At 34.7% G+C, this 14,219-nt stretch overlaps 1 protein-coding gene, 1 long non-coding RNA gene and 2 other non-coding genes across 17 annotated transcripts; 2 read left to right on the plus strand and 2 right to left on the minus strand.

Annotated features, from left to right (window-relative positions):
- Positions 1 to 2,469: 2,469 nt before the first annotated feature.
- LOC112328539 (small nucleolar RNA R66) lies at positions 2,470 to 2,544 on the plus strand. Its single transcript, XR_002983554.1, has one exon. It is a non-coding gene; the product is annotated as a small nucleolar RNA R66 (small nucleolar RNA).
- Positions 2,545 to 2,668: 124 nt separating this feature from the next.
- On the plus strand, positions 2,669 to 2,761 carry LOC112328549 (small nucleolar RNA snoR118). The gene has a single exon (XR_002983565.2). It is a non-coding gene; the product is annotated as a small nucleolar RNA snoR118 (small nucleolar RNA).
- Positions 2,762 to 3,203: 442 nt separating this feature from the next.
- Positions 3,204 to 6,132, minus strand: LOC7485894 (uncharacterized). Of its 13 annotated transcripts, XR_008059781.1 has the most exons (7): positions 5,717 to 6,087; positions 5,259 to 5,394; positions 4,951 to 5,088; positions 4,799 to 4,873; positions 4,582 to 4,680; positions 4,216 to 4,347; positions 3,204 to 3,747 (listed from the first exon to the last, which is right to left on the minus strand). It is a non-coding gene; the product is annotated as an uncharacterized LOC7485894 (long non-coding RNA). The 13 variants fall into 13 exon arrangements; XR_008059786.1 differs by adding an exon at positions 5,493 to 5,565 and having other exon boundaries at positions 4,582 to 4,684; positions 4,799 to 5,394; positions 5,717 to 6,132; XR_008059791.1 differs by having other exon boundaries at positions 4,582 to 4,731; positions 4,951 to 5,394; positions 5,717 to 6,125.
- A 233-nt stretch (positions 6,133 to 6,365) lies between these two features.
- Positions 6,366 to 11,028, minus strand: LOC7485895 (probable protein phosphatase 2C 42). 2 transcript variants are annotated; one of them, XM_024606033.2, is made up of 5 exons: positions 10,451 to 10,589; positions 10,103 to 10,231; positions 9,076 to 9,463; positions 8,004 to 8,240; positions 6,366 to 6,886 (listed from the first exon to the last, which is right to left on the minus strand). In XM_024606033.2, exons 2-5 carry the CDS (start codon positions 10,117 to 10,119, stop codon positions 6,674 to 6,676), a joined length of 855 nt encoding a protein of 284 aa, XP_024461801.1. In that variant the 5' UTR covers positions 10,120 to 10,231; positions 10,451 to 10,589; the 3' UTR covers positions 6,366 to 6,673. The 2 variants fall into 2 exon arrangements, with proteins under 2 accessions (XP_024461801.1, XP_002312324.3); XM_002312288.4 differs by lacking the exon at positions 10,103 to 10,231 and having other exon boundaries at positions 9,076 to 9,446; positions 10,451 to 11,028.
- Positions 11,029 to 14,219: the final 3,191 nt, after the last annotated feature.

A 14,219-nucleotide genomic window follows, 5' to 3' on the forward strand; every position in this document is an offset into this window, starting at 1 on the left:
CATGAACGTTTGCTCATGGAAGGTTTTAGGGCCCAAATATTGCCTATTCTAGATGAGTTCCGGTGGTTTTAAAGCAAACCGAAATGGTTAGGCTTAAATGTGGGTTTGATGGCCAACTTTCATGGGCTATGAGCTCAACGCGCAGATGTGGATCATCGCTGTGGACTCACTGTCTCCCTAAATTGTGATCGTTTTGATTTTGCTTGGGGTTGGAGGTATTTTCATGTCATCCGTTTTTGTTTCTCGAAAATTTTAAAACAAAGATAAAAGCTTTTTTTCCCTCAAAAATATAGAAACCAACTACTGTAAAAAAATCTCAAAATCAAATAAACTGTTTCCAAATTTTGTGATAATAGTTGGTTTTATTTTTTTCAAAAAAATAAAATAAATCCATAACAAACAATTTTTATGTTTTTTTTTAAGATAAATAATACCAAACAACTCCTTTAATATCCTTTTGTGTGCATGATTGTCTAGGAAAATAAAAAAAATTGAAGGTTGATGATGTAGCCAGACTTGCAAATACCAAATATTTTAACCATTCGAGTGAAGATGGAGGAAATTTTGTCCATCTAGAAGTGAGAGGATGAAAGGAGTAAAACAATACTCGGCGTCCTGAGTCATGGAGACGGGTAAAGTATCCTTTACTCGTGGATCTCCCTGCTCGAAATTATACACATAAATCATTTATTATACTTATAATCTTTTCAAAATATATTTAAAACAATTTTATGTAATTATTTTTTTCTAAAATTACCTTTGATTAACCTTGTTGATAGTTGCAACATATATATATATTTTTTTATGATCTGTGAACTCCATATAAATTGATAAAAAATAAAATAAAATCACATGAACCTTCCTCCGGTGCAAATTCACCTCTTGTGATGGCGGGTATAGAGAGTAAGTAGTAAATCACCTCTAATATAAACGGGAATGGGTATAAAAGTTAGAAAACCTTGATGGAGATGGAGAAAAAGAGTGCATCTTTTGCTTCTATGAACCTGCTTAATTTGTCACTTTAAAAAACAAAATTGTAATTGTCTATCATGAATGCTTTTAATGGTCGATTGATTTTCGGATTTGGAGATCCTTTTGGTCAAATTATAAACAAAGAATTAACCAATAAGTTGGGTTTTGTAAGAAGATTCTTTCTTGCAAACTGCATCTATTTTTCTCGATACAACCCTAAAACCAAAATTATAATGTTGAGAGTTGTCCATTTGCAATCCGAGCTAAGCCGCTCTTAAAATTAGTTTTAATTCGAATGAGCCATGTTTAATCCCATGTTTTTTTATGTCAAAAGAAGTCGAAAGAAGATGAGTGTAGATTATTAAGAGTGCTTGTGTTTATTAGTTCAGTTCGGTAGAATATAGATCTTTAAAATTTAATGTTGTAGGTTAAAATCCTATAGTGTGATTCCATTCTTGTTTTATTAAGTAAAAAATTTTAGAGAAAAACTTGAACATTCATCTTAATTTGACCTCCTGTTAATTAAAAATAAAATAAAATAATAGTATTAATTAATTAAAGATCTAACTAATCACATCGATCTGTATTATAAATAAGTAATTAGAAATAATCTAGCGAATTAGACCTAATGACCTTGTAAGTTAGTCAATAGTTTTCAAAAATCATAATTTATTTTTGAGATTTCTAAACTTTCATCTTTCAGTAAATTTTTAATTTTTAATTAAAAAGAAGATATTTTAGAAAATAAATAACAAAATCATCTAAGAAACTAAAAGGAATAAATAAAATATAAGAATTCAACGTTTTATTTTTAAATAAAAAGAGATGAACTAATTATTTCATTAAAAACATAGAAACAAAATAATAATTCCCTCATGGCAACGCCTCTCGATAAAAACTAAAAAAATAGAAAAGAAAGAACAAGGTGATATGGGTTGGGTTTGGATTCAAAGCTTTAACAATGAGTTGTGGACATGACTTGCCATTGGGCTCTTTCAAGTCTACTTTATATATTGTGTAAACAGAGGGGTTTTTCGGTAATCCGCAGAGCCAAAAAACCCTATCAGCTCCTGCAGGCTACCAGTATATAATCCCATGACCAAATTAAGCAGAAGCCATTTAGGGTTTTATCATGATGTGACGATTAACATGTTTCGCTACGCTTCTCTCTTGCCCTTTCGTGCTCTCTCTCTCTCTCTCTCTCTCTCTCTCTCTCTCTCTCTCTCTCATTTTTCTTATGTATGTTCTTGCGTGTTTTAAATCTTGTTTACTCATTTGATGCCTCTTGATAGAAACCTTAAACACAGTAATTGTTTTTGGTTTCTTGAAAATATTTTTTCATTTGCAAGAGGCTTAGAGTTTGAGCAGAAATTGAGTCGCTGCGCCTCTGTTCTCCACAGGCGCAGTGAATTATACCCTGCCAAATCTATCTTTCCTATCTTCTTTATAGTTGTGAAATTTTCTTTGTTTTGGATCAGTGTGTATATGGCGCGGGGATCCTATGATGGCATGTAATCTTTGAGACCTGATTGTTTTCACTGGATGACAACTACAAGCATAATTGCTGAGGACCCCTTCGTTATTCCGTTGTTATTAATGATGATTTTCCATTGATGGGTTTTTCTTCTCTTGTGGTGATTTTGTTTTACACCATGGCTTTTACTTTGATTAGGTTTTTGTAAGGACTGTTTGATGCGGAGATGATGAATATGCACTGGGCTCTGAGCAAGCTGTTTATCAGCTGCTTTAATTGATGCACAATTGCCGCCTAGAAAGCTATGTCTGATCTGTTTTTATTTTAAATCGTTTATTTTTTCTCATTTTTGTTGTCCATGGAAGGGTGATGTACCATGTCGAAGTTCAGACTCTGTCGAACCTTACTGATACTGGAAATGGAATCTTACCTGAATATTCCAGTGAATATAGAAAACTTTTATGGGCAAAATTTTAACAAATTGAGGGAGGACGATTCTCTGACAATTTTAGCAAAACATCAATGCCTTCAAAAAATGAAAATAGTCTCTTGGTTGGGATCGTCAGCGGACGGGATTAGAAAAGAAAATGACGACAAAATACACAAAGAACCCAGCAGGCAGAATCCCTCCGTAAATACAAGTCCGCGACGAATGTACAGGACATTTGAACTCCATGTTACAGCATCTCATTCTCTCTCTCTCTCCCTCTCTCTCTCTAGTCAAATATTCAACATACCTGCATTATGGACTGTAAAATTAAAACTTAACCCACTGAAATAGTCAAATTAAAGCATATATACAGTTTGGAGGAGAATAACCAAAGACAAATAATCATCTAATGGAGGATTAAATAAGTCAAAGCTAGCTTGCTGATGGGTGAAGAGAGCGCTTTGAAGAACTTCTGTACTGTTCAAATGTGCTTCTTGTAACCGGTGATCATACAACAAAGAAGACAGATCTACAAGCTGTTCCTCAAGGCGCTGTTATTTAAAACTAAAATAAAATCAACTGAACAATTCTGCAAGTGTGAATTCCAAGGCGCTATTCTAGACATGGGTGACTTACATCTAGGTACTTCTCCAACCGTTCAACTAATTCATGCAGGAAAGGTTCTGGCAAGTTCGTTGTCTTTTGGTAGAACTTCTCCAACCATAGTTTGGCTGTTGTCTTGTTCTTGCCTTTGACAGGTTCACCGAGGGGGGTTTTTAGATACTCTGTAGCAATTGTCCTGAGATTCACAACCATAAGATAATTCACCAACTGCAGTTTACACACGTCCAACTCGACTGGAACTAGTAATCTGCAGCTAAAATAAAATCTTGTAAGTACTTGCAAATGAACTTTTTCTATGATTTTTAATGGATTTTGATATGCCAGAAATAGGTTTTATGAACTTCATAGCTTACTATTTCAAGGTCACTGTATGCTGAAGCTGAACCAGTGATCTTAAAAATTTCATGAAAATATAACAAACAAGAAATGTAATAAAAGGATCCACTATTTTCTGCTTGCATCACCTCAAACATGCTTGATAGAAGTTCATGCGATATTGAGCAACAAATACACCAAAGAAACAAGATTTGGCTATCAAATAAGAATTTCATATTCGATCTAAATCCTTAACCACAAAGTCCATTTCGAATGCTATATTTGCATTTTATACCAACCCAAAATTAAACTCAAGGAAACTTCAGGCACAACCAATACTGTTCCACAAATGACTCTCTCTTACTTTGACACATGATAACATATTGATCGTGTCCAGTACCTGTCTGAACTCAGCCACACTTATATTGAGTCTCTCCCTTTTGTTTCCTCAAGTCTTCATCAGACAACTCTTTAAGTTAATTTGCCATACATTGTCAAGGTCAATTTCCTTATTTCCAAGGTCCATTCTCACCTGCAATCGAGGGCCAAACCAAGGTACGCATGATCATAAGGGAGTAAATTTCACACCATTATGAATAATACCAACACAAAACCGACAAAACCGAAACTAGTATTGCTATCGTCTGGGAAAAAAACATTATGAGCATTTGACTTCCAACCTCAAAATGGTTGTTTCTATATGAAAATTAGAAATAAAAATAAACTGATTTTTCCAGAAAAAGAGGATTGAAATTGAAAACCATACCTTATCAAAATTTACAAGAAAGATTGCATTAGGCACGGGTCGGTCATTATCTTTGGCAGAGTACTCTTATGTACGAATATAGTTTGTGAAATACTGGCACTTCCTTCCAAAATCAGTCCATGTAAAAGAAAATACAGAATTCAGAATTTCCTGTAAAAACACACTCCACCTTACTACCCCAAAACAATGAACATATTATATCCACAGCATCACTCACCTCTCATGCATTCCCAGCAGGAACCATATTCTGTGTCGATGCCTTCTCAAGTGCAATCAGTTCTGGCTGCCCAGCCTATTGACAAAACAGCACAAATAAAAACACAACTCGTGTATTCCTATCATATAATGAGTAAAAAAAACTACTAATACTCAGGAAATTCTCCAATTCTCCCATTGTAATGCATCTCCTCTCTATGGGTCCCTTCAAGCAAAACTCAAATGCAGCCCACAAAACTGAACTCTCAGCTGAAAATGCAACGGTGCAGTGGTAGTATTGAAGACTTTCCACTACAACATTACAAACACAACTTTGTAACTTAAAGCGTGCAAAACACAATTACTTAACAATGCTAACTTTAGGGAGAGCTTGCCGGAAACACGTTAAAAATGCTAACTTTAGGGAGAGCTTGCCGGAAACACGTTAAAAATGACTTGATGCTCAATGTCAAGAGGCTCACCGGTCTCCAAACATTAAGGTCTGTGAGTTTAGAAGCTGGTCCTCAGAAAATCTTGTAATTTATGTGAATCTACACTAAACCTACACCCTCCATCGCCATTAAAACCTATCAGTACTGCATTCACCTCCAACGGAACCTGCACCACAACATATGAAATCAATTATCTCATAAACACAAAATAAATAAATACAAGTTAACAGAAATGCAAGAATCTGTGTTTTTCACTTGAATTACGCTGTAGATATTAAAATTTTTAACTTAAACGAACAGACAATCAGCAACACTGGAATTGCGGACTATTTGGCAGCTGAAAATAAAAGACGCAGTTCAGTGGAATTACAAACAATTACTACATGATTCAAAACGACGTGAAGTTTAGCTAAAACGAGCACGAATGAATTATTGCGAATCTAAATTGTAATTGTAATCTAATTGATGATTAAATATTGTAGTGATACCTCGGCGCGAGAGTGGAGCATGGGGCGGACATCGGATCGGACGCTGTCACGGACATCGTGAAAAGCGCTATGGTGCCAGTGAGGGGGCCGGGGTCACGACGGATGGGTTGTGGTGCTGAGTGGGAGTGAGACAAGAGGAGAGTCAGTGTGAAATAAAGCAATAATAAAAAGCTTGAGATTGATTTCGTTTCGTAGCCATGAAGTTATGTTTGATAACTGTTAGATTTGAAGAAGAGGAATTAAGGGAAGGTGCATTTGATGGATTGCGTAGAGAAGAAAGGAATTCCGCTGGAGGCCAGTCAGGGACTCACACGGCCATGGAATTTGAATTTGGGTTGATTTTGGTAAATAAATAAGCCCTCGTGTTTCGAGGCATGTTGACATGTCGTTCAAAGGTTTTGATGACCCCATGGTATTTTCGATATTCTTGGATAGTTGCCTGCCCCTCTGGGCCTACCACACCTTGTATGAAGGAAGGGTGTGTTCGAAAAAGCACATTAAATCATGTTTTTTTTAATTAATTTTTTTATATTTTTTAATTATTTTAATGTATTAATATCAAAAATAATTTTTTAAAAATAAAAAATATTATTTTAATATATTTCTTAAAAAAACAACACTTTAAACCATAATTAATTACTACAAAATATTTCCAGACCCTATTTATAACATTTGATATATATGTCTGACATGCAAATAGATTATTGAAAATAATGCAAAACACATTTTAAGTAAAAATATAATCAGGGTATCCACGGACTTAGCAGCAATCTATTTATTTGCCTGACAAACAACATTTTTACAAATTCTAAAGCTCTTAATTAAATCTTGGAATTCCCACTCAGGTACCGCGACCGCTTTGTCAGTGCAGCTCTGTAGCCTTGATATGTGTCTTGATCCGCTAGGATGCTTTTGCGTGTGTCCATGATAAGGCAGCAGAAATATGCCAACGGGTGATTAATTAGCGCTTCGGATGGAAACCGGCGGTGTTTGCACAGCGCTTTTGGATTTGGATATAAGATCATGGTTTAAGAATAAAACAATTACAGTTATATCGTCATGAAAGTGTCGTCGAACCTTCTTGTCAATCTTCTGTAGATCTGAATATCTCATTTCTCTTTTTCTAGCCGCTTCTTGTAAGGCGGCCTTGACAAGCCTCTTGGCACTTCCCTGCAGTAAAACAAGCTCGTGAATACTAGTCGAACACAGATAAATTTAGAGCAAGAACTACATATACGAAGCATAAATTTAAGAATACAGTTAACCACCACTTAAATGCATCCTTCAAGTAAAAAAAAATGAACACATGAAGGGAAAAAAAAGATGAAGAATGAACCAAGAGCTAAACCTGGGTCGTCAAATGCAAGAATAGTCGCAGTGAGGCTGATAGCTTCACTGGTAATAATAAAAAAAACCGTGAGACCTGTTGTGAGACAACTATATAAGTTTTGGATCGTAGTGCATGATCTACATTTCTGTGCACGCATCCATATCCCAGCAATCACATGTCTTAAGGAAGGCAGAACTGGCATAACATCTACTTTTGCTGTGGATAATAGCCATCTAAAACACCAAATATGCACGAACAATTCAAGGCAATTCATGAAAGTCGAGAGGAAGTCAATCTAAAAAGTCAGTTCCAAATATGCTGTGATGATATAAACCACCAATATCTAATCTCATTGAATGGTTCCTTGACACGCATCCCAGCACAATGATCAACAAGCTAACACAGAGTTTATCAAACGCATTTAACTCCAAGGCTGCGCTATGCCTAATTATATGACAATGAACTGACCATGGATCACCTTGGGTATCAATGCATAATCCATGCAAAGAACTAGAGAAAAAAGGTCATGGATGAACAATCCAAATACGATACAAAGTAGAAACTCATCAATGATGATACTTTGCAGTTCTCTTCTCTGTCAAAACTCAAATACATCATGTTAAAAAACTCATCGATGATTATGACAAACATATCTACTAAATAAAATGCACCGTAATGCTTCCATAAGTTTGCGTTTCAAACTATTCCAAGATATTTTGCTTTTACTATATACATCTTAGAGAAAAGGACATAGGTTTGCCTTCCAAACTCTTCCGAGAGTTTTTTATGAAATGACCAAGCAACCAAGTTTTAAGCTAATACCAAGCAGCATATGAGTTCCAGAAAAAGGTCAAAACTTTATGGTCATTTGTTTCCTATTTAATAGAAGCACAAAGGCATGAAAGTAAATTCAATGTAGAAAGTATGACAACCAAATACACAAGGGAAAACTCTTACTGCACATGGATTACTGTGGACAATATCCACTACTTTTTCATTACTCAAGTGTTCCCAAAGACCATCAGATGCAAATACAAGGAACGAATCATTTGGATGGAGAGGATGTGAAATGATTGTTGGATTGGCACTCAAGATTGACTTGTCCATTGGTTCAGGAAGTCTGAACTTGGCATTAATTGGTTCCCTGTTGAATCGTGCATGTTTCATATACACATCCCCTATGGATCTAGAAACCTGCATCAAATATAATCATGGATTTCATTATTTGAAATTAGAATTTGCAAAGGAACGTGCCATGAATAATAAGAAGCAAGATGAAGATAATCCGATGCAAACCAAGATGTACTCCAAGGAGTTTCCATAACATACTTGACTTCAAAGTAATCTTCATCGATGCAAAGGCTAGATAAAGGATGTTCAAATTCCCTTTCATAATCAACATGCTTATTTTCTTAAACGTGTCAAAAAATATAAATAACAAGCATCTAGCTTGAGATGGGGTGCATTTTATCCATCAAGCACAAAAGGGAATACCTATGGGGGGAAAGTGAATTTCAGGTTACCTAGAACTGCGAAGATTATCTTCAATCAACTAATTTGCCTCTATACATGAACCCTTTCTCTGACCAATGACTATAAAACCATCTCAACTATATTTGAAGTCATATCTGCAAAAGACCTGGTTGTCAGAGCATGTGAATCGTGCTGGGGTTTGGTATTGGCTTATATGTTGTTCTTTCTCATCTCCAGTTCATGGTTCTTGCAACTTGTACAATCTTCGACACAATTCTATAACTCAAACAAATTGTTTTAAAAATAATTGTATAGCAACGGGTAAATTTGGTTTCGCATTAACAGCTACAACAAAGTTGACGACTTCTTGAAAGAAGTCGGGATAGCTATTATGAATACCAAATGATAAACAACCAAGAACCATAAAAATTCCAGCCCACCAAGTAGTTTCATAATTTATCACTCCGAGAGTACAAAAAAACACAAGAATACAAAAGCACCTAAGATGTGTTTTAATTTGAAATATTCTGAAGGTTAAATTGGGGTTTGAAATAACCTGAATAATCCCCTTTACTCTCCAAACTCCATGCTTAAGAACAACAATCTGGGGATCATTAGGATGTAAGTTCTTGAGTTCATGCCTGATGACCTCAAGGTTTGCATTATGCTCAGTTGATAATTGTATTGCAGCAATACCTCCAGTGTTGCCGACTTTCTTGCCCAGTACAACACGGGAATCTCCCAGGTTTGCTACAAAGAGGGTCTGCTGATATATCACTCCAACTAAACAGCATGATCCAACTGTTGCCATTTGGGGACGACTGCTCCATAACTCTGACACGAGATTGGTAAACCCTTCCTCTGTTGCACAGAAAGCTCTTTGGATGGTCTCGCTTGTCACAACACCATGTGTCTCTGCTGAAATGGCTGCATAACCACAAAGCCTAAGAATGCCAACACAAGGCACAATACTTTTTTAAGATTAAACGACATTAAACCAAAAAAATATCAAAACATTTTACAAACAAAAATGATAAAAAAAAAGAGAGGAAGATATATGCCCTGTTTTTTCACTGGAATTCAAAGCCCCCGTCACCCTTAAGCAAAATCTAGTTTCTACCTAGAGCTAATGCATTTGTCCAGCACACATTTTAGAAGCACTAGCTTAGATTTTAATCTAAAAAAAAAAGCTGTAGGAATTTAGGTTTTAAAAGCCAAAATGTTAAATTCCTAAACACTGCAAATAGTGCCTTGAAGAATCTGAAAACTTTTGAAGTAAGAAATTGCATTGGTTTTGGGTATCGATAGCAAAAACTAGGCAGTTGGCTGCTAAACACTAATCATTAAGCTTACATTTAATCATCCTGTTCCAAGTTTAAAACTGCAATTTAAAGTAAGAAAAAAAAATACTCCAAACTCATAAAAGCCAATCAGAAGCTTACACAGAAAGCAAAATCCGATTGAATATCACTTAATAGTTATCCATGAAATTGACAAGACAGATACAACCACAAAAGTGAACAGCTCCAAAAAACTGAATCACTTTCAGCAATTAAAAGCAAGCATTACCAATAAGTACTGACCTCCCAGTCCATGACATTCACATGCAAAATCCCGTCTTTCAAATCCCAATAAATTTTCTTCACTATATTATACTCTGAAAACAAGTAGCTCTCTATCATCCAATACAACTGTACAAAATAGCTTCTCATCTAAATTCACAAAAAAAAAAATCCAGAGCAACGAAAGAAAATCACTACCAGAACCTTTCAAAATCTCCAAAGCAAAAAAGCTGATTGATTGAGAATCCCACAAAGGTTAGTGAGAAACGTGGCCAATTCAATGACATAAAAGGAACACGGCAAAGTTTTTTTCTTTAAAGTAAAAATCTTTTTTAGATATTTGATCAAAAATATTTAAAAAGAACAGACCTTGAAAGTGCCTGAACAAGTGATCACAGACAAAACGTGCAGCTTCAGGTCCACCGTGACCATCATAAACACCAACAAAAGTTCCAAAAGGTCCAGACTCAATCTGGCTTTGGTCTTCAATTACTTGATTAGCTTGAACAACAGCCATTGAAAATTCACCAGACCAGTATCTTCCAACGTCTCTATACCAAAGCAAACCATCTTTCCCTTCTTTGCTAACACCGACAAATGACTCAAGCTTTGAATCACTGTTACTACTACTTCTACCATGCCCAAATGGCTTAAGACATAACGAAAACAGATTCATCAATGCCTGAAGCATCCCACATCTCTCAAACACACTAGCCCCTAAACCAAACCAATCTCCTCTCCCTCCCACTTAATCTTTCTCGATGTTTTGCAGTGTGGGTTTTCGATATAATGATCTAAATTTAATGGTGGTGATGGTGAGAGTGGAAGGATGTGCTCGGTTGTGGAGGAACAGATAAAAGGTCATTCCTTTGTTGGGGAGGGGAGAGGATGGTTTTGGTGGGTGTTGTTCTCAATGTCTCTTGTTTGTATGCATGTGAAAAGAAAGAGGCTTTATGATGGGTCCAAATCAAAAGTATTCATTTTTCACTTTGGCTTGGGACATTTTTCCTTGCTGAAAAAACTTTTGGATATACTATAAAACATGGTTTAGACGCAATGAGCTATAGAATATATTTTTTTAATTTTAATTAATCCAATAAAGTATAAACTTGAATGTGAAATGAAAAACGTCGAGATCTGTGTGAGATAGAATATATTGGTGAAGCAAAGATAACTGGGCATTAATCTCGCCACTCAGCAAGACACATGGACCTTTGTCTCTGCTCCTACCGAACGGGGAAATCGTAGCCAATCTCAAACGAGAGGAGTTTTGTAACCAGCAATTTCTCAACTAGAATCTGGGACATGTTCGACAATTTTGATTTTCTAACCTTAGATTGAGGGAAAAGTGTGTTTTCACGGTTAAAGCAACTTTGAAAATGTAACAAATCTTTGTCTACAAGTGTCGAGTATTAGTGATCAACTGGGTGAATTGATATTTATAAGTTGCCACCTCTCCTCTTCCGGTAGTTGAGAATATTTTAGATGTGCAAAAACATTTCGGTAGTTGACAGTTTTATGTTCAGATGGAGACAGCCACCATGTTGCCAAAAGAGAATTGAAAGCAACACCTCCGATAGTCCAGTTAACAATTACAAAATAATCAAAGGAGGTGTTTTTATATTATTAATTTTGAAGTAGTGTTTTTTTTTATTTATTTTTAAATTTATTTTTTATTAATTTATCTTATTTTTATTATACGGATAGCGAATTTAGCTACTTAAACTAGTTGACTCAGGTTTTTTTAATTAATTTTTATTTTTTAATTTTATTATTTAATATTAAATTGATTAATAAAAAAAAACTAAAGGATAAGGGGTTTTTACCTCCTCATATCACATTATTCACTAGAATAATGTTTTTTCTCTTCATTTGTTTTTTTTTTTTTGCTAATATATATATTTTTTTCAATTTTAACTTTATTCTTTAACATTATATTTATTGACGATTATATTTTATATTTTTCTTAATTTATATTTTATGAGGTTATTTTAGACTCGTAATCTAGAGTATGGATTAATCTGTTAACTTTATTAACTTGAGGTTTCATTTTTTTTTAATTAATTTTTTTTTAATTTTATTATTTTAGATTGATTGAAAATTAGGCTTTGTAATTTATTTTGATATATTTTTTATGAGGTTATTCATATCTCATGACTTGGATTACGGGTTTGACGAGTTAATCATTGTTGACTCAATTCATTTTTTGCATCTTTTTTATCAATTTTTTTATTTTTTACAATTTTATCTTCAAACATTGAATTGGTTAAAAATTAAGCTTTATAATTTTTTTTTATTTGCTTTCTATTGGGTTATCATGATTTCATGACTCAAGACACAGGTTTTACGAGTTAACCTGAGTTGACTCGGGTTTTTTTATGGGTTTTTTTTTCAGTTTCATCCTTCAATATTAGGTTTATTGATTTCTTAATTTATTTTAATTTGATTTATATGGGGTTATCATGATCTTATGACTTGGTATGTGGACTAACAAGTTAATTCAGGTTGACTCAAATCAATCCAATATGTTTTTATCTTAATTTTTATTAAAAACAATTTCATTTTAAATAGTTAAACTATATTTTTACCGGTTATTTAGATTATTTTTAGACCCGTCAAGATGACTAAGGTATATTTTAGAACAATTCACACTAGGTTTTTTTCTATTAAAAAACAGTACAAAAAATCATCATAATCACAACATAGCACGGCGGAATAACCTAGTTCTTGCTATAAATTTTTATTTTTATTATTATCATTCGTCATGTTGAAAGACCATTAATTGCGTGGTTTCCTGTGCTTAAAATGTAAAGATTGTTACGGTACACATCAAGCTGGTTTCCATTTTTATGAAATTTCGAGCATGAACTGCTTCTTTTCCTAGTTTGTTTTTTTCTTTTTTAAAAAAAAAAGCTTCTTATTAGATGTTGAGAATTTATTCAGGGATACAATCGCAGTAAGTACACATTGACATAAATTAAGGAGAACAATGCAACGTGGTACCCATGTGGGCAGCGGCCCACTCCACTTTTAGAATTTTTTTTTTATTTAAAAAATTTTAAATTTTTTTATTTTTTATTTTAAATTAATATTTTTTAGTGTTTTTAAATAAATATACTGATATTAAAAATATTTTTAAAAAATTAAAAAATATTATTTTAATATATTTCCATTTAAAAAACAACTACAACTTCTATCAAATACTTCTAAACACTCCATAACAAAACGAAAAAGACTTGCTCGGCAGCTGAACTTGATCATGTCAGCAACCCTTCGCCCTTCAGGCAGTTTCAAGTTCTGTCAAATACCAGCGCTCCACTTACTCGTCTGCTTTCCAATTCACGCCAACAAGAGCTTGACCCGGCAAATAGTCCATTCCTCATTGGGGCAACACAAATTTGTGTTTCCGTTGTATAACTCAGCAGGGGCCGATTGAGCACGGAATTGGCGGCAGGTTTTCCTTCTCCAGTTGTCATCATGTGGCGCATGAGGGGACATTGCATACAGAGTTATGCTCCTCCGATGTTGATGTCTCGTATGAGCCGATTTTGTACGAACTATAACTGTCTTCGCTTGTGCAGTAAGATTTGAGTAATTTAACGCTTTGGCCACGCACATGCCTTTAAAGAGAAGGTTTGACGTTCAAAATTTGCCATAGTTAATCTAACAAATCAGGAAGGTCAATAATCATCCTAATATGTACAAAGGCGAGCAGACTCTCTGTTGCTAGGCCTCGGCAGTCCTTCGAACAACGAGAGATGGTCGCCCATGAGATGGGGCCTATTTGGTGACAATTTGAGTAGCAGAAAAGGCAGCAGATTCAAAAGTAGAGGGAACACGAGCCGAGGATTTTGGCATAGCACGAGGGATTCTATCTTCTTTGTTTGTGGATCATGAATGGTTTTGGTTTCTATGAATAGTGCATGGTGTTGACTTGCTTACTAAAATATTACCAGTTAATAGTAGGCATCTTGGTGACTTTTAATGGCAGAATGCAAAGTAGCCATCATGGCGACTTAGGCTTTGCAGAGTTATATTTCTTTTTTGTTCAAATGATTTGAAATTCATTATAAAAAAAAAAGAAAAAAGGATGATGGAGTTATAAGAGGTCATGGGCCGAATTTAACAGCTGCGACCA

This window comes from Populus trichocarpa, chromosome 8 (genome assembly GCF_000002775.5).
Source record: "Populus trichocarpa isolate Nisqually-1 chromosome 8, P.trichocarpa_v4.1, whole genome shotgun sequence".
NCBI lineage: Eukaryota > Viridiplantae > Streptophyta > Magnoliopsida > Malpighiales > Salicaceae > Populus > Populus trichocarpa.